Source organism: Eublepharis macularius, chromosome 16, assembly GCF_028583425.1.
Source record: "Eublepharis macularius isolate TG4126 chromosome 16, MPM_Emac_v1.0, whole genome shotgun sequence".
Taxonomy (NCBI): Eukaryota; Metazoa; Chordata; class Lepidosauria; order Squamata; family Eublepharidae; genus Eublepharis; species Eublepharis macularius.
Genome location: NC_072805.1, coordinates 47,265,479 through 47,284,536, shown reverse-complemented (window position 1 = coordinate 47,284,536; position 19,058 = coordinate 47,265,479). Strand labels below are relative to the sequence as shown.

The window sequence follows — 19,058 nt, the reverse complement described above, 5'->3', positions numbered from 1 at the left end:
GCAGCTATCTTGGACCCTGAGCAGACTCCTACGGGTGTCTTGATGTTTAGTGAGCGTGCACACAGACCCGATGTGTAAATGGTGTATCTGTGCTGGCTTGGATTAATTAATTCATGAAGGCTGTAGAGGTCTGACCTGGCAGAGGCGGTGCAAGGGATGAGGCCAGGAAAACTGCACCAAGTGTTGCTGGCTGGTGACATGTTGTGCCTGGGACATTACGGCCCACAGTAGACTGGCACAGAACTTCCCAGGACTGGGTGAAACCCCTTGAAGTGCAGCCCGTTTGGGGTGGAATGAGCACTCCACCACTAAGACCATTGATGTGCAGGGGTGAGGAATTAGGAGGACAACTGGATACAGGATACAGATCTAGGAGATGGTTTTCTTTGCGCTGATACCCTAAACTTAGCAGGAGACAGAGTGTGTGCCGCTGTGCATCTGGGACCAGGAAGACAGTCTTCCATGCTTCTGTTCCCAGATGTGCCCCTCTCTCACGCACACACGCGGTCTTATATTCCAGTGGTAAGATGAACCAAAGAGTTTTCGCTCTGGCTCTTTGACGGGGCCGGTTCAAGACATTGCATTGCCGCAAGCAAGCAACATCTGTCCCTGCCTGGACCACTCCCGGCCGGAGCCGAGCCAGGCTTCAGTGACAACGAGGGTGCTGGAATGGTGTCAAGAGGGGATGCCCATCGTCCGTGCCCCCATGCTGCTGGTGACTGGAAGCAGTGCCCTCCTTGTTGGGCTGCCCCGAGTGGGCCCTTGTGTGCCTTGGCCGGAGAACCCGCCCTGCTCTTTGAATGCTCAGGATCGGACTGGAGGGAAGAGGCAGCTCCGTGTTCAGATGTGGCCTGCCTTCCCCAGGGGAGAGCTCTTGCCTCCCACAACCGGCTTCCTTGTGCCCCCCCCCCCAAGTGCTTGCCAGCCATGATGGCGTAGGTGTGCCTTTGGTGTGACCCGGCCATGCTGTTCTCATTGCTCGGGAGTCACGCAGCTTCATGCGCCCTCTCCCCCAGATTCCCCGCCGAGGGGAACACGTCTTCCCTGGCACCTCCAGCTGTGACTCACCAGCCTCCCAGGCAGATGTCCCACGTCTGCCCAAGTGGATGAGCGGCTCTCGGCCGTTCCCAGGTTGCCGTGGAGACTCCGTAACAAACAGTGTGCCTTAACAGAGGCCACATTATGCGGGCCTGGTCTGGGATCTCTGAGGACGAATTCAGTGGCCCGGGACAGCACGTGTTGCCACCTGCCTGCTGGCTCCAGTTGCTCTTCTGTCACTGCCGGGTGCTGCACGGCCCTCAAGAACGGCCTGGGCCCAGCCCAGATGGGCTCCGTGTCAACGTTAGCCTCAGCAAGGAAGATTGTATGCAGAGGCGGAGATCCATGATTCAACAGTGAGGGGCGGAGAGGGAGTACCGAGGACCTGGGCAAGGAATGGCCGTGGGAGGTGGAAAGGGTGGGGGTGGAGGGAAGGCTGTTGGAGAGGAAAAGTACCCAGGAGGAGAGGGCAGGAAAGCCATGAGGGGTGCAAGGGAAGCCCTGCCCTAATGCCTGTTGCCAGAGGTGCGCCAGGACTGTGACAGGAAAAGCCACTGGGCCTGCAAACTGCCCACCCTCTTTCACTTCCTGTGTGCATGCCATGAACGCCATCGTGGGCCTCTTCTCCTGTCCCCCTCCCTTTTGCTTGGGGGGGGGGAGGAAGAGCTATGGAGAGGGCTTCTCTGCTGCTAGGCTGAGCTGGCGGTGGCCGGGAACACACCGGGCTGTGGCAGAGGCCTGGCAACATGCCCCTCCCCTTGCTCCATCCAGAGGCAGAGAGGCTGGACCCTGGTGGTGTGGTAAGCGGTGGGGCGTAGTGGGCCATGGAGAGAGCCCTTTCTCTGCCTTGGTGTTGGCGGTCTAGCTGTGGAATCAGCCACCCTCCATGGAACTTCCTCCCCAGCCTGCTTGTAGGAGGAGGCAGAGGTCTATGGAAGCGTGTTTTGGGAGGGAGGCTGTAGTGCAACCTGGCCTTGCAGCTCCCATTCTTGAAGAGGGCAAAGAGGATCCAACAAGGACGGAGCCCAGATCAACAACCTGATTTCCTGGCCCAGGAACATGCAGCGAGCTTGTGCTTTGAGCTTGTGCAGAGTGCATTTGTGTGCGCATCTGGGCTTGAAGGGGTCAGGCTTCCAGCTCGCTTTGCAGTCTGGCTTTCTTCATTTGGTAGGGAATTTAGCTGTGGGTGCCAGCCCCATCGCTGCATTTGCAATGTCAGGCAATGAGCCTGGAAGCCTCCTGCCGGCCTCAGCCCAGCAATCCCAGCATGCGATGGATATCTTCCCCCCCCCCCCCGCCAAGCCTCCTTGCAGAGTGAAAACTACGCCGCAGCGGGCAGTTCTGCAGCTAGGGAGCCGTGCCTGGCCCTTTCCGCTGCCCTCCCGAGGGGCTTCTGTGCTTTGTGCATTCCGACAGGATTGATCTGGGCTGGACTGGGAGCCCTGGCTGAAGCCTGGCCAGGCGGAGGAGGAGGAGCCAAAGACCTTTGCTGTGAAAATCGCTGGGGAGCTGGGCAGCCAAGAAAAACAGGCCTTTGCGGAATGCACTTTCCAAAGCAGCCGATGAAATAAACAAGGCCAGGTGCTCAGTCCCGGCAGGCTGGCTGTGGAAAGACGACAACTGCAACGGAGAGAGGTCGCATTGCTGGGTGCCTGGGCTGGGCATCTCTTTCAAGGGGTTGGCAGAGCCATCCGTAGTAGGACCGGAAAACTACAGGACTGTCAAGGCCCTGATTTTAGCCTCACAGAACTGCGAGGGGCCTGGGGATGGGTCACCCTGCCTCTGGAAAGGCGTTTCTTGGATCAGTCCACCGAGGAACCCTCAACGTCTTCTCCAGAAGTCCCATACAGGGTGGGGTTTTGGAGGCATGTTTAGTGTGAATGTGGCTGAGGCCTGAGAGGCACCCCAACACACTTCCCACACTTCCCCCTCTGGCTGGACGTGACAGGGAAGAAGCACAAAGCTGGACACTCTGATTTTTAGGGAAGCTCGCTCATCTGCCGTGGCTGAGTTCTGTTTTTTATTAAACTCACTATAACAAGCTTGATTTTGTGTGCCTGTGTATTCTAAGGCTCTCTTGTCAATTGTGCTCTGCAAATAAAATGCCTGAAATTAGCTAACTTGGGGCCTGTGTGCCTGGCTGGGCACTTCTCCCAAATGGTTTGTGGACACTTGTTTTCAAGCGCTGTTTTGCAGTCACTTAGTATCAAGAAACTGCAGGAGTTTTGCAGCACTGTTGGCAGACCACGGAGCAAGACCAACCTTCTGCCCTCGGGGGAGAAGTACCCTGTACTCTCAACAATCCCACCAATGCCTGCCTGGCGTTGTGGGGCTGAGGGTTAGACTGCCAAATTAGGAGATTCCCCAGCCTCTCTGCCCAGTCCTTGATAGTTAGATGGGGGGTGTTTCTACAGGGAGATCCAGAGGAGTTAGCCGTGTTAGTCTATAGTATCAAAATAGAAAAGAGTCCAGTAACACCTTTAAGACTAACCAACTTTACTGTAGCATAAGCTTTCGGGAATCACAGCTCTGTTCGTCTGATGCATGGAGGGTAAGAAGAAACTGGTCAGATAAATAGGTGGAGAGGGGAGGGGGGAGTAGATGCAAAAGTTTATCAGAAGCCACTGATTGCATCTACTCCCCCCTCCCCTCTCCACCTATTTATCAGACCAGTTTCTTCTTACCCTCCATGCATCTGACGAAGAGAGCTGTGATTTTCGAAAGCTTATGCTACAGTAAAGTTGGTTAGTCTTAAAGGTGCTACTGGACTCTTTCCAATTTTACAGGGAGATCTTGCATGCATCTCTCAGCCTGATCTTGCTGTCTGGAGAGTAAACGATCCCTTCAGGCAGGCTTGAGTTCCCTGCCGCTTCTGTCCTGTCCCAAGAGGAGATGGATTGTGACATTGGATCCCTGAGGTTCTGCTGCTCTTGCGTACTTTGCACACCTGTCATTTGACACTGGGCTGATTTTGTGTGCCCCCCCCCCTTATTGGCCTTACTACCTTTCAAGGAATGTCCTTTCTCTGGCACAAACTTATCCCTTGCAGGTGCGCGCTCTTTCTTTCTCTCTGTCTCTCTCTTACCATTTCCCCCCCTTTGTTGCTGACCTTTGAATGCGCCGTGTATAACTACTGTGACGTATATTCCTGGATTTTTGAACACACACTCGTTCGCGTTTTGTGGCTCTGCATGCTTTCAGGGTAGGCTTTCCTGCCATGGCTTTAATGGAAGCAAAACTCTGAGCTCTATGTATTTTGCAGCCGTACTGTGCAAGCGCAGAAACTGGTCTCATGCACCCAATTCAGCAATGCTGTATTTGCTTGCTTTTTTAAAAAAGGTTCTTTTGAGTCCAGGAAAACAGGTGGGGCTGAGAAGATATGTGGGGAATTCAGCCACATTTTTCTTGGTCTGAGAGCCAAGCATTACTTCCAGGCATAGCCTTTGCCCCCCTCCTAACTTTCTGACGCCAAATATATTTCACAAAGGTGCAAATTAGATTACTTTGTGTAGTGTTTTCGTGTCATCAAATCCTGGTTTCTTGACACACAACTTTGGTGTGGTGTACCTGGATAGCCCAGGTGAGCCTGATCTCATCAGATCTCAGAAGCTAAGCAGGGTCAGCCTCGGTTAGTTATTGGATGGGAGACCTCCAACCAAGACCAGGGTTGCAGAGGCAGGCAATGGCAAGCCACCTCTGTTAGTCTCTTGTCTTGAAACCCCCACCAGGGGTCGCCATAAGTCAGCTGTGACTTGAGGGCACTCTCCACCACCAATGGTTAGAGTGTCATACTAGGCTCTGGGAGACCAAGGTTCGAATCTCCGCTCTGCCAGGGAGACTTGCTAGGTGACCGCACCTTTAGGGGAGGGGCTGTGGCTCAGTGGTAGAGCATCCACTTGGCCTGCAGAAGGCCACAAGTTCAACCCCCGGCATCTCCAGTTAAAAGAATTAGGCAGGAGGTGATTAAAAGACCTCAACCTGAGACCCTGGAGAGCTGCAGCCAGTCGTGACCTTGATGGACTGACAGGCTGATTCAGCAAAAGGCAACTTCATGTGTTCCTGTGACCTTGGGAACAGTCACACACTCTGAGCCTAACCTAACTTGCATTGTTGTTGCAAGGGAGGAAAGTGATGCAAGGCACTGTGGGACCCCTTTGGGGAGAACGGCGGGGTATAAATGAAACAAAGAAAGCATGCTCAGCTCTAGCCATGCTCCCGAGCAATGCGGGCCTTAAACTCCCTGTGGCTCAGTGAGCCACGCCGTTGTTAATCGTTGCCAGCTTTGAGCTCTCTGTAGCAGGAATTCATTTCCTCTTCCACGTTTAGCCACAACCAATAAGCAACCAATGAGCTTGTCCCAGGGGGCCGGGCAGTTCTAATGAAGCCGTGTTTTTGCTCTCTTGGGGCTGTCTGTGGTTCCTACTTGCACCCTTCTTCTCATCAGGAAGAGGCAGCAGTGGACGAAGGTCCGTCAAGGTCGCAGGGAGCTGCCAGTGCACAGGCCGAGACTTCTCCTAGGCGGCGGGCACGGCTGGCTGCCCGGCTCCGGGTCACCGCACACTGGCTCTTGATGGCCATTGGGAAAGTCCTGGCTGTTGTATTGCTGGCGCTGGCAGGTAAGTGCCGGGGGGGGGCGGGGGGGCTAGGGGAACTGTCACATGCTTGGGAAACACATCCATGTCTCCTGCGGTCAGATCTCTGTGTTGCAGGGATCGTTAATGGGTGAAATCGGAGCATGGCACATTATGTGCCTAAGAAGAATTAGGTGTGATGGGTTCTGGCTCTGGGGTGGACAAGAGCTTCTTTCCCTCAAAGAATTCCCTGAAGGCTGCGGGGTGGGCGGGCTGTGGCAGAACCCCTTTCAGTGGACAGGGCAGGTTGAGCTGTGGCTGCCAGGACAGGGAGCGTGAAGAGTCTCACGGCACAGCAAGCCAAGGCCAGAGCCAAATCTTCGCTCACTCCCAACAAGGTACGCACATCGCTGCCTGGGTCCGTGTCGTCGCCAGACAACTCCAAGTCCAGATGTAGCTTGGACCCAGCCAGAAGTGTCCTGGACCCAGGAAGGGCTGCCTCCTCCTTGGGGAGTGGGCCTTGCAGTCACGCCAGAGCCTGTCATGGAGGCCACTGGAGGGGGAAGATAGGCCTTTGGGCGTGCCAGGAATGTGGAAGTAAAGCCCGAGGTTGCTTTGGCATAAGAAAGGCTGGGGAGGATTTGCCGGCATTGGAAAGAGGCCCTCCTTACAAACGAGCCATTGGGCTGATGTTTCTTGATCGCAGGACCCACCGGGGATCCCACCCTGAGGCCTCCCATCTCCTTTGAGGGTGGGGCTCTCCTTTGCATAATTCCGGGCTTCTGCTTGCAGTGGATCCAGTAACCAAACCAGCCTCCAGAATCTCCTGTTTCTAAATGGCAGCGTTCATGGGGTCTCCCAGGGGGCGGATATCCACCCATCAATGCTTGCCCTAATTCAGGCTGTCCAGTGGAGTTTGGGGAGACCCGTGACTCTCCCTGCCTCCCTCCAATAACCCTCTTTGCTGCCTCCCCCAGGGATCACCCAGCCGTCTGCCTTCTCCAGCGTGTACTTCCTGCTCTTCCTGGGCACCTGCACCTGGTGGGCTTGCCACTTCCCCATCAGCCACCTGGGCTTCAACGCCTTGTGCGTCGTGGTGGACATCTTTGCTGGAGGACACCTCGTCTGCCTGTATGGCTACCAGACCCCCTTTATGCAGGAAACCCTTCCACCCGCTGACCTCTGGGCACGGTAAGGGGTCTGCTCAGGATTGCTGCGGAAGGGGGGGGGGAGGGTATATCATTCTGTGGCCTGGTCAAAGAATACGCAAGTAGTAGTAAGTTACAGGTACTTGGGATTCCTTTGGGACATGCGGTGCCTGGCTAGAATAGCCATGGCAAGTCATCATTCCCGACCCTTCTGTGGTCCCCCTCCCTGGCAAATGACTTTGGGAGGACTTGGAGGAAATGGCTTCATCACCCCCAATGCTGACATTCCACGAGTGGGGGGGGGGGTAGCAGCTGTGGGGACAGGGGCAAGGAAATGGCTGCCATACGAGCAAAACTAGGAACATTTATGTATGTATGTATGCATGTATGTATGTATGTATGTATGTCATTTATAGTCCGCCTTTCTCACTGAGACTCCAGGCAGATTACAACAGTATGAGAGTAGTACAATCAGTATCAAGTACGTTTCAATACAGTATCAAGGACATTTCATAAACAATACCATAGGGTAAATAGATACAAGTTTAAAAGACATAGTATTAGCAAGAATCCAATACAGAGTAGAAAAAATACTGAAGCAGAACATAATCAATTCTAGGACTAACATTAGACAACATGGAGCACTGGTGGTACATAGGAGTACATATTTAAAGCAGCAGAAAATATGTAAGGCAATATAGTGATGAAGTCTGTGGTCCCTACCTCATTAGCGGATCATTTGAGACCCCTTCCCTACAATACAGTCCTCCCATTTGAGTAAAAAGCCTTTTTGAATAGTTCGGTTTTGCATCGTTTAAGGAAAGCCAGGAGAGTAGGGGCTCTTCTGACTTCCTCAGGCAGGTCATTCCACAGGATAGGGGCCACCACAGAGAAAGCCCGTGTACGGGCTGCTGCTGATTTCACCCGTGTGCAGCCTGGCACCTGCAGGAGACCCTGTTCAGATGAGCGAAGCTGCCGTGGAGGGACATAGGGAGGGAGGCGGTCCCGTAGGTATGCCGGACCAAAGCCATGAAGAGCTTTGTATGTTGTAACTAATACCTTGAACTGAGCACGGTAACTGATGGGTAGCCAGTGGAGCAACTGTAGGATGGGAGTGATGTTCATGCTCCTGCTCGCTCCTGGTAATAGTCGAGCTGCAGCATTTTGCACTCATTGGAGCCTCCTAGTTAACTTATATGGGAGACCTACATATAGAGCATTACAGTAGCCAAGCCTTGATGTTACCATAGCATAGATCCAAGTGGCCAGGTCAGCCATGTCAAGATAAGAAGCCATCTTCCAGGCTTCTGGAAATGACGATGTGCCGTGGGCAGAACTTCAGTAGAGCCGTCTTCTTAATGCCTGGAACGAGTTCCTCCCTTGAGCAATGGAAGTCATAAATGCCTCTGTGCATGCACAAAGTGCCTTCATACCTAACCCCAACGTGGAGTTGAGCAGGGCCTTCTGCTTAGAGAATCCTGCTTTCCAGCATCCCTGAACCCCCACATTTTTTTTAAAAACGGGCCATTGTGTGCAGGGGCTTCCGTGCTCTTTCTGCACATTTCTGGTAGCTGCCGCGTGTCCTGGTGGGCTGTACGGCCTGGATGCTGTGTGCCCCCACCCTTATTCACAACCTCTCCTAATGTTGGAGAGGTAAAGGGTGCGTGATTCACCCTGGCTTCTCACCCCCTGACCCCCTTTCGCTCTCCCTGCCCCAGGCAGGAAGGGAGTGGCTTGGGAGAACCCTCCTCGTTCTGTTTCTCTCAACAAACCCTTTGAAAGGTGAGGAGCCAGTCAAATGGAAGGTGCCGCCATCCGGGGACGTGTTTGCTATCTGAGCTTTGTTTGAGTTGGCTTTCCCCTCCCAGACTCCACTTCTTCCCCGTGCAGGGTTTGCAGTGCCCTGGGTGGACTCCACAGAGCCCCCCTTGCCCCAGACAGAATGCATCCCGAAGCAGTGCCTCTGCAAACGGAGGACGGGACTTCTCTCCGTCTGTGTGTCTTTGAAAGCCAGCTTGTGATCAAAGCTGAGACCTTTCCCCTGGCCTCTTTGAACCTCCCTGGCTCGTGCTTTTGTTCCCGTAGAAGAAGAATGGCAGGTGTTGCTCTCCTTGCGTAGTTTCCCGTGGGAAAGTCAGTGCTTTGCCGTCCAGTGAGGGACGGCTTCCCCATCCTTTCCCTTGCAACCTGGCCTGGGCTGCTCGAAGCTTCTTGCAAATGAGACATTTAACATCCAAGGAGGCTATTCCTGTGAAAGTGCAGCTGCCTGCCCTTTGCAATGTATACACTTTGCAGGTCTTGTGCTGCAGAACTGGACCTGGGAGAGGCAGCCTGTCAGGACTGCTTTCTCAATGCGCGCTGGGCTCCTTCGGTGCCCGCTGTGCTTTGAGGATGGCCAGTGTGTCTGGGATGCCCCAGAGAGGGAATGTGACATGATTCCTGCAGTCATGAATATTCTGTGGTCTGTGGCTGCTGGTTTTTTGGTCTGAAACCTGCTCAGCTGTCCCAGGTCCTGATTGTGGAACTCTGGGAGTTGTAGTCTCGTGAGCAAGGCTGGAGCTCCCTACTGGAGAATCCGTGGCTCCCTCCGAGCTGCAGCAGGTGCCCCAGGAAGAGCCCTGCAGGCTGAGAGCTCTGTCGATTCCGCGTGGGGCTTCTTGGGAATGTGAAGAGGGAGATCCGCACAGCCCCACACATCATTACCAAAGTGCCCCAGTGCAGTTTGGCTGGGGTGCTCTAGGGTAATGTCTAAAGCTGCTGTAGGAAAGCGGCCGCTTGCCGTGCACCTCGGAGGGGAGCCCTGGTGGCCGAGCCGGCTTTAAATCTAACGTGGCTTTCTCTAACCTCACCTGTAGGTTGTTTGGCTTGAAGGACGTCATCCGGCCCGATGCCTGCAGCAAGCCCAACGCGCTGCTCCTCAACGTGGACCTCCCGTGGCCTGTGTATGCCAACCCGGGCATTTTGTTAGTTCTCTACTACGTCTTGGCCACCCTGGTGAAGCTCCGCAGGTCACATTCTTGCTACCAGGTGAGGCATGCCGTGTTACTCCGCGACTCAGCCTGAGACCCTTTCTAGGCTTCGCATCTTTTGAGGGTTAAAAAATACCCACTATGGATGGCGATCAGAGAAAGGGGGGCCTTGGGCAGGAACAGGAGCGGCGGGGTTGTGTTAGCAAGGGCACCTGAAAAGGAAAGGTAGGTGTGTGTGTGTATACACAAGTGGTATCTTGTGTCGGTTAAGAGTTTGACAGTCGAGGTTCAAATCTCTCAGGGTCACCATGAATGACCGGGGTGGCTTTAGGGCAGCTGCTCTCTGTAAGCCCCAGCTGTCACCATCTGTATAACGAGGGACTAATAACGAAATAGTAATAATAACAATCAATTTATATACAGCCCTTTAGGACAACTTGATGCCCACTCGGAGCAGTTTATGAAGTGTGTTATTATTATCCTTACAACAATCACCCTGTGAGGTGGGTGGGGTTGAGAGAGCTCTGAGACAGCTGTGACTGACCCAAGGTCCCCCAGCTGGCTTCAGGCAGAGGAGTGGGGAATCAAACCTGGCTCTCCAGATTAGAGTCCTGCCGCTCTTAACCTTGTAGGGTTGTTGTGACAATCACGGAGGACAATGTAAAATGTGTTGAGCTCTCACGAAAAGGGCTTTATGTCTATCAGTGATATCAAATGGTTGTGCCTGTAAGAGTAAGCTGGAGCGGTGGAATTTCTGTGCAATCCACAACCCCTGGAAATCCACCCACACATTCTGAAATATTTATACCCCATTTTTCTCCCTGCTGGGGACTGAAGTGGCCTACAAAGTTGGCCCATCTAGCTGGGAGTTGGGGAAGCCAAGCGAGGAGTCCAAAATCCTCCCCATTGCTGTCCTCCGTTCTAACAACATCTTTCATTCTTGTCTCCAAAGCGACAAGATGTTCCTGATTCATCGTCGGAGCTCCTGGAGCTGGAGAATTGGCCCAGGGACCAAGATGGCCTTGCTGAAGATGCCAAGGTGGGATGCCCCAGAATGGTTGTGGGTCAGCCGGGGAGAGAAAGGCGCCCCCGATCGCTTGTGCCGGGGATTCCGTGCTTGCAGGAGGGCGGTATACAAACTGCTTGCTGAGTTGTCCATCTTTGGAGACTTTGGCTCACATGGGATGACCTCTCTGTCTCCCTCCCCCTTACCCCCTCCCCATCAGCCCATGCTGGCTTCTGCAGCTGACGGTGAGAACTGCACGGTGCACGTGATGGGAGAAGCCGACCCACCAGGTGAGGATCCGGGTGCTCTGGTGCTGCCAGGGGGCTGCAGTGCCTGTTCCTCTCCCCCTTTCCTGAATTAAAGCCAGCTAGACAAGGTCTTCAGCTCTGCCCCGCCCTAGCACCAGGCTTCCCCCAGTGCAGTGGCTGTGCAAGGGGACCATTCGGTCCAGCTCGGGCCCTGAAAGGCATGCCCTTCTCCGTGCAAATCCTCCTAAATGGAGACCTGCCTGGGCAGTCAGCAGCACACGGTGGGTATACACGGCCCACGGCTCCATGAGAAAACCTCTTGCTAGTGAGAACCTCAAAAGCAACCCAGGATCTTCAGCTGGTGATCTGTAGTGAGGCTGAAGGTGTAGTCTGACACACACACACACCCCTTCTGATTTGTTGTATCGATCACATTTTTACTGCCCCCCACCAAGAGTGCCAGGCAGTCCCCTTAGGAGTCTCCCTTCTGTTAACCTCGCGGTGGCCTGAGTGACCAGCCGGGGGTCATTTGGCAAGCTTCCATGGCTGGATGGGACTTAGCGCTGTGCCTTCTCCATGCAGTCCGTCGCTGCATGGCACTTCAACGTGGCTCTAAAGCGCGTAGACTGCATGGATGCTTCTCTCAGCTCCTTAGAGGCAATATACCAACGACATAACAATAAAAGACTGTCAATCAGGCCCAGAGTGAAAGCCAAGTTCACCAGCCAAGTCCTTGGTGAGGAGGTCACGGTACGCTGCCCAGCAGCACATCTGTAATTGTGGGTGTTTTTGACTTCCACAGTTATGGAGAGGGAAAGCCAATGTGTGTGGTGAGGGGGGGGGGCTTTCAGAAATTCATTCCGCAAACTCCTTTTAACGCAGTTCATAAGCAGGGGGTTTTGCTGGGTAGAGCCCTTACCTGGCACTGTACCGCCTTGGCATTGGATCTGGCTCAGCGTAAGGCGATGCCACCTCCTTGTGGTTAAATGGCAGCGTTGCGCAGGCACCACTTTCCCCTTCTGCCTTTGCTGACCGATTCTCGGACACGGAGGGGTTTCTTCTGCTTTGTTGCAAACGCGCAACTGGCATGTTCATGTATCAAGCAGGGCAGAACAAGGCTTGCTACGAGGAGTCTGCTGGAGGGCGGGCTCTCTGATGGGAGGCCTGGGTGGCCCTACTGTGGGATTCACGTGGCCTTGCCTTCGCCAAGGGTGAGCTCTGGAGTCATCCAGGCGATAAGCTTGGCAGTAGATTCCAGTTGGAATCCTTGCAATGAATTATTAACCTGTGAAACTGACTGACTTGGGACAGAGTGGCAGTCACTGATTTAGGTGGCTTTTTAAAAAGAAGCAGACACATTCATGGAGGATCGGTCAGTAAGGAATTGTTGGTTGTGATTGCTGTATAGAACTTCCATATTCAGAGGCAGTATACCTCACGAGTATCCAGATGCTGGGAGCAGCCGGGGCGGGGGGGCCCTCCATTATACACAACTCATGAGCTTCCCAAGTTGTCAGGCCTGGAAACAGAATGCTAGGGCAGGTGGACTTTTGGTCTCGTGGCCCTCCCAGGAAGCTGGCAAGAAGCTCTTTTTAGACCAGATGCTGCCAGCAAGAGCCTGTTTTTCCTGCCCCTGATCTAGCCTGCCTTGCTTCCTGGGGAGAGAATCCTGGACCCTCGCCTAGTTCTTCTCCCACCTACAACAGCTGGAACTGGGTACTCCTCAGGGCGGGGGGGGGACAGTGCAATGGGGGCAGCACGTGTATTTGGGGGAGCAAGTAAAAGAAATTTGCCTATCTGGAGCTGGGATTGGGCCTGGGTTATACAACTGCTCCCCCCACTCCAGCCCTTTTTTGCTTAGAGAGATGAGAAATACTATAAACATCTTCTTTGCAGCTGGCAGGAAACGCGAGCGGCGGCGTAAGGAGAAGCAGCTGCTGCAGTCGCTGGGCCACGTGGTCATGACCCAGAGCTACGTCTGCGCCCTCATTGCCATGATGGTAAGAGGCAGAGGTGCCCTGTGTGGGGGGGTTTCAGGGAGGATGCCCCAGCCTGGTCCTCAGGGAATGAGAGGCCAGAGGGCTGTTCCCCACTCTGCTGCCCAAGGGCTATCACCTGGGAATTCCTGGCTCCTACGGCAGGTGGAGTCTACTCACCGCCTGCCTCTGCTTCCCCTTCCAGGTATGGAGCATCACCTACCACAGCTGGCTGACGTTTGTGCTGCTCCTCTGGGCATGCCTGATCTGGATTGTGCGCAACAGGCACCACTTTGCAATGCTCTGCTCCCCCTTCATCCTCCTCTACGGGATTGCCCTCTGCAGCTTGCAGTACGTCTGGGGCATGGACTTGGAGAAGGAGCTGCCCACCAAGGTCGGCTTCATGAGGCTGGAGCAGCTGGGGCTGGCCCGACCCGATTACCCCTGTTTGACCTTGGGAGCGAAGGTGAGGCTCATGCGGGGCTGCCTGATCCCCCCACCCCCCAGCTTGGTTTTCTGGATGCATTCAGACATCGCAGGAGAAGCCGTGGTTTGCTCAAACCTGGTCAGTTGTGATGTCTGAATGCAGGTGGTTCAGTAAACTGGGGTTTGTTGGCTGGCATCAAACCAGGATTTCGATGCAGCAAGATTACTGTATGCGCAGAAATGGAAAGTGCAAGAAGTACCTACTGTAGAGGACTGGATTTACAAATTGCTGTACATGGCAGAGATGGATAAAATGACAAGAAAACTCAAAGACCTGGATCCGGGACAGTATTTGGCGGACTGGGCGAAACTGAAACAATTTTTGGAAAAAAAATGGGATGTGAAAGGAGAACTGTGGCAGTTTGAGAACTTTTGAAATAAGACATTTTAAACAGAAAAGAGAAGTGACTTTACTATTAAGAATTTATATCTATTTTAATCTAAGCTTGGATTATAACATAGCAGAAGAGGGGTGAAATTTAGAACTGATTTTTTAAAGAATAAGATAGGTTACGATAAGTAATACCTTTCTCAGAGTATATGAATAAGGGAATAGTTAAATAAATATACTGATGGGGCATACTATATATAGTATTATGTTGGTAGATCAGATTGTATATTATATAATGAATGTGCAGTATGGTGCTGTGTGCGGTGCCACATTGGTGGCAGGGCGCACAGTAGGGGTGTTAATACATATTATAATGACAATAGTATATTTGATAGAATATATGTTTAAAAGAAATAGAATATGTTTAAACTAAGACTTTTGTTATATATTATGTTATGTTATGTTATGTTATGTTATGTTATGTTATGTTATGTTATGTTATGTTATGTTATGTTATGTTATGTTATGTTATGTTATGTTATACTGGTCTGCTATATTGAGGGGTATAAGATTTATACTATATTGATAGTATAATTGATAGGTGTATATTACACTGATAGAATATTTGATAGTATAATTGATAGAAGCATGCTATATTGATAGGATATTTGATATATATGATAGAATACCTGAAAAAAAATTAGAATGTGCTTAGACTAAGGGAATTATCAAGTAATAAGAGGGGTTAAGGGTTGGAAAGCTGTTGGAAGTCGATAGAGAGGGGGGAGGAAAAGGGTGGGGGGTAGGGTTAATTAGATATTGAGGGAATGTATGTATTGAATTTGAAAAGTATACTCACCAATAAAAATTTTCTAAAAAAAACAAACACCAGGATTTCGAAAAAGGGGCTGTAGCTGCTTTGATTAGCACAGACAAGACTAACTGTGGGTCTTGTGATGATGATGATGATGATGATGATAAACATTTGATTTATATACCGCCCTTCAGGACAACTTAATGCCCACTCAGAGCGGTTTACAAAGTATGTTATCATTATCCCCACAACAATCACCCTGTGAGGTGGGTGAGGCTGAGAGAGCTCCTAGAAGCTGTGACTAGCCCAAGGTCACCCAGCTGGCTTCAAGTGGAAGAATGGGGAATCCAACCCGGCTCTCCAGATTAGAGTCCCGCGCTCGTAACTACTACACCAAACTAGTGTGGTGCCTGCATTCTTAAACAGCAGTTTTTTGAGTTCACACCAACCCTAGCTGCTGCCTACCTACAGAGACAGCTATATAGAGAAGAACTCCCTCCTGGAAGACAGACCAGAGGCAAAAAGTAGTCAAACTGAGGTTTATGCACAAACCAGGATTTGCCACAGAGATTAAGCCGAGATCGTTACACAAACCTCAGTTTGAACAAAGCATTTTGTGTGTCCATACACGTTTTCTTGGTAGGATAAGGTAGAGAGGGAGAATTTTCTCCTGTGGCTACTGGTGTCTTCACATCTGCCCAGATGTTTCAGCAGAGAAATGCAGATAACTGTAGCGGTGCATGCGGCAGAATCTACTGACTGTTCTTGACAGGCTTATTTCCTGCATTGGTGGGTTTTGGATTTGCGCACGACGATGCACCAACTCCTGGGCCAGGGGCCTGCCCGTTTGCAGAAGTGCAGTTCCATTGCATGGTGCCAGTCTGACATATACACGCTTTGTTTTTGTCTGCAGCTCCTTTACACCCTGACCTTCTGGCTGCTGCTGCGGCAGTTTGTGAAGGAAAAGCTGCTGAAGAAGGCCCCCCCTGCCCCCTTGGTGGAGGTGACTGTGTCAGACTCAGGTGAGCTGGAATCTGGCAAAGCTGACAGGCCTGGGGTTTGGTGGGTTTTATCACTGCTCGTTCTCATCTACTGTCCTGCTCGCACGTGGCTCTTGGTGGCCTTCCATCCAGACTAGTTCTCAGCACCACACCTGCTTAGCTTCAGTAATGCTATCGTGGCACTGAGGTTCCCGGACAATTTGCTGGGCTGCTGGGGCCTGGCTGGAGCTCGCCAAGTTCAATGCCAGGTTCTCAGGCCTGGCATTTAAAGGGTACCTCTGAGCATGTGCAAGATGGGCTGGTAATCCCAGCAGGGCCTCAGCACCTGCAGTTGTGTGCTAGAATTTCCAGTCCGGAAGGAATGTTGTTGAGTTTGGGACCCAGAAAGCAAGCACTGTTCCAGATGTTGTCCCAGCCGGGGCACAGTCAGAGAGAGGCAAATTTTCCCATATCCTTTCCCCCAGCTGCCGAGGACAGGCCCGGAGATCCAGCTCTGGTGAGCCTTCCTCAGTCGCTCAGAGGTGGGGGATCCAGAGCAGGGTGTGTGTGCAGGGGGGATATTTTCTGTGCTGGCGGCAGGCTTAAGGGCGTGTGCTTCAGGAAGTGGCACATTATCCTGGGTGCATAGTGAGGGTCTTGCTGGGTCAGCACCTCGCGGTACACATCTGGACACTGAGGCCATTTCTCTCTCCCTTGCAGGGCCAGGCCACAAGCGGAACGTGCTGAAGACCTTGGGGGCTTACGTGACGGGCTTCTTCGCCAAGTTCTGGATACTGGTTTGTGCCGGCATGTTCATCGTCGTCAGCTTTGCCGGGCGCCTGGTGGTGTACAAGATCGTCTACATGCTGCTCTTCCTTCTCTGCCTGACTGTCTTCCAGGTTAGAGTTCAGGCGGGCTTGGTGTGGAGAAAACAGCAGGGAAGGGCAGAGCAGCAGGAGCCTCCCAGGCAGGGGGACGAGCCAGACTCAGGTCTGCTGTGTGCCCAGACTTTTTCAGAAGCGCCCCCATCAAGTTAAACTAAAGCCCCCGAGAACCCTCAACAGATGTCCAAGATCTTTTCTGGGTGCATCATCTTTTCCAGGGCTCCCTGCCCAGTCTAGGCAGCCAGTGGTTTGTTTGTGGCTGTTACACAGACAGCTTGTGTGATTTAGTGGTTTGCCTTATTAGGATCAGGGAGACCTGGGGTTCAACCCCCACTCTGTCATAAAGCTTACTGGTTGATCTTTGCCCGGGGATTCTCTCCACCTAATCTAACTTGCAGGGTTGTTATGAGGATAAAATGGTGGTGGTGGGAAGTGCTGTCAAATCATAGGGTTGGAAGGGACCTCCAAGGCCATCCAGTCCAACCCGCTGCACAATGTAGGAAATCATAGCTGACCTAAGGTGACCCCTGCTGGGATTTTCAAGACAAGAGGCTAAAAGAGGTGATTTACCCATTACCTGCCTCTGCATAGTGACCCTGGTCCTTCTTGGAGGTCTCCCATCCAATTACTAACCAAGGCCCACCCTGTTTAGCTTCTGAGATCTGATGAGATCAGAATCAATGGCTACATACCAAATGACCTTGGTCACAGATGAATTCTGGCTGATATTCTTTAGTGCCTGCACTGAGCTATTAGGAGTTCAGTGATGGTAGTAGACATAGTTGAATTATGGCAACCCCTGCTGGGGTTTTCCATGGCAAGAGATTAACAGAGGTGGTTTGCCATTGCCTGCCTCTGCAACCCTGGTCTTCACTGGAAGTCTCCCATCCAATTACTAACCAAGGCTGACCCTGCTTAGCTTCCAAGATCTGATGAGATTGGGTTTGCCTGAAAGGATGAAATAGGAAATAGCACTCGTTGGCTCTTTTGGCGGCCGGCTAGAAGAGAGTGTGGAAGTGGGACTTTGGCTTGGCAGCAGTGACCCAGACTCTTGTTCCAACCCGTTTCCTCTGCAGGTGTACTACAGCCTCTGGCGCAAGCTCTTGAAGGCCTTCTGGTGGCTTGTGGTGGCCTACACCATGTTGGTGCTCATTGCCGTTTACACCTTCCAGTTTCAAGATTTCCCCATGTACTGGCGCAACCTAACAGGATTTACCGACGAGCAGTGAGTGGAGTCGCGCCCTTGGGGGCTGCTTGCCACACAGGCACGAGGGGAAGAGGGAGCTTGGGGTTTGGGGGTCTTTCTGGGTTTTCTCCCACAGCGATCTCTCCCTCTGCTTCCTCCCGCACAGGCTAGGGGACTTGGGCCTGGAACAGTTCACCGTGACCGAGCTGTTCTCCAGCATCTTCATCCCGGGCTTCTTCCTGCTGGCCTGCATCCTGCAGCTGCATTATTTCCACCGCCCCTTCATGCGCATCACTGATCTGGAGCGTGCAGCTGCACCAGAGCTGCGTGACCCACAGGACTCGGGGTACGTAGCGTGAGCCCTGGAGCAGAAATGTGATCCAGGGTCTGATTATTGTTGGATGGAGCCTTTAAGCCCCTTGCTTTTTGCCCTAAATGCTGAGGAGGACCCTTTCTCTCTAGCTCCAGGAGTTCCCCTGGCTGACGTTCTCTGCTCTGAAATCAATTGGTCAATCTATTTATTTTACAATATTTATATGCTGCCACATGGTCTCAAACAGATTCTAAAACACTAAACTAGAAGTAAGTAGTATAAGTATGGCTCAAACGTTAACAACTTCGTGTCAGATGCTTGGCAAAAAACTATCAAGAACAAGCCGTTCTCGATAGAGCCCAGCCTAGCGTCCTGAGCAGGGCCTCGCGGGCAGACCTGTAAAAGCAAGGAAGTTCGTTTCCTTTTGCTGCCTTGGACCCAAACCGTTCACGGCTTTAAAGGGCAACATCAGCGCCTGGGATTCTGCCTGGAAATGTAGAAGCAATCATCGTAATCCACAAAGATATAATATGTTCCGTTCTGTTCCCTCCTGAAAATACCTGACCAGTGGCACTGAAGTTTTTGGACAGTCCTCTAGGGCAGCCCCATGCGGAGTGTGTTGCAGTAGTCCAGTCTAGAATCCATCAAGGTGTGAATGACAGCTCAGAATCCTTTCGTTCCAGTGGGTGAAGCTGGCAGATCAGCCTATGGTGGTATAAAGGGGGGTCCTCTAGTTACAGTGGCTGTTTGAGATTCCAAAAGCAAGCCTGGATCCCAAATTCTGAGCCTGGTTTTTTTTCAAGGGCAGTAGAACCCCATCTCTAGGGCATTTCCCCAGCCAGCCAATCCTTAATGCCTCCTCCCAGTATCACCTCTGTCTTGCCTGGGATCAGGTTTATCCCCCTTTGTCCGTCTCCAGCTGGCTCCGATGTAATTTGCCCTTCTTGTGGTTTTCAGAAATGAAGAGGTTAGTGGGAGTTGTGCTCTTTTACCGCCTGAGGACGGAGAGGCCGAAGGCCACGAAGCCAAAGATGCTGCTGCTACTGCATCTGAAGGTAAACCAGCTTTCCCCAAAAGGATGGGAGGACCGAGCTGAGAAAAGGGCCTA

General features: G+C 52.3%; 1 protein-coding gene across 1 annotated transcript in view; it reads left to right on the top strand.

Moving 5' to 3' along the window:
- The window catches only part of PIEZO1 (piezo type mechanosensitive ion channel component 1), a 97,698-nt gene that overhangs the window by 51,123 nt on the left and 27,517 nt on the right, over positions 1-19,058 (top strand). Inside the window, exons 6-17 of the mRNA XM_055000215.1 lie at positions 5,483-5,654; positions 6,587-6,800; positions 9,613-9,784; positions 10,679-10,765; positions 10,953-11,022; positions 12,877-12,980; positions 13,162-13,422; positions 15,501-15,609; positions 16,288-16,466; positions 17,528-17,676; positions 17,804-17,983; positions 18,908-19,005. Of these exons, the coding sequence (XP_054856190.1) occupies positions 5,483-5,654; positions 6,587-6,800; positions 9,613-9,784; positions 10,679-10,765; positions 10,953-11,022; positions 12,877-12,980; positions 13,162-13,422; positions 15,501-15,609; positions 16,288-16,466; positions 17,528-17,676; positions 17,804-17,983; positions 18,908-19,005 (1,795 nt within the window). The remainder of the gene's footprint in view (positions 1-5,482; positions 5,655-6,586; positions 6,801-9,612; positions 9,785-10,678; positions 10,766-10,952; positions 11,023-12,876; positions 12,981-13,161; positions 13,423-15,500; positions 15,610-16,287; positions 16,467-17,527; positions 17,677-17,803; positions 17,984-18,907; positions 19,006-19,058) is intronic.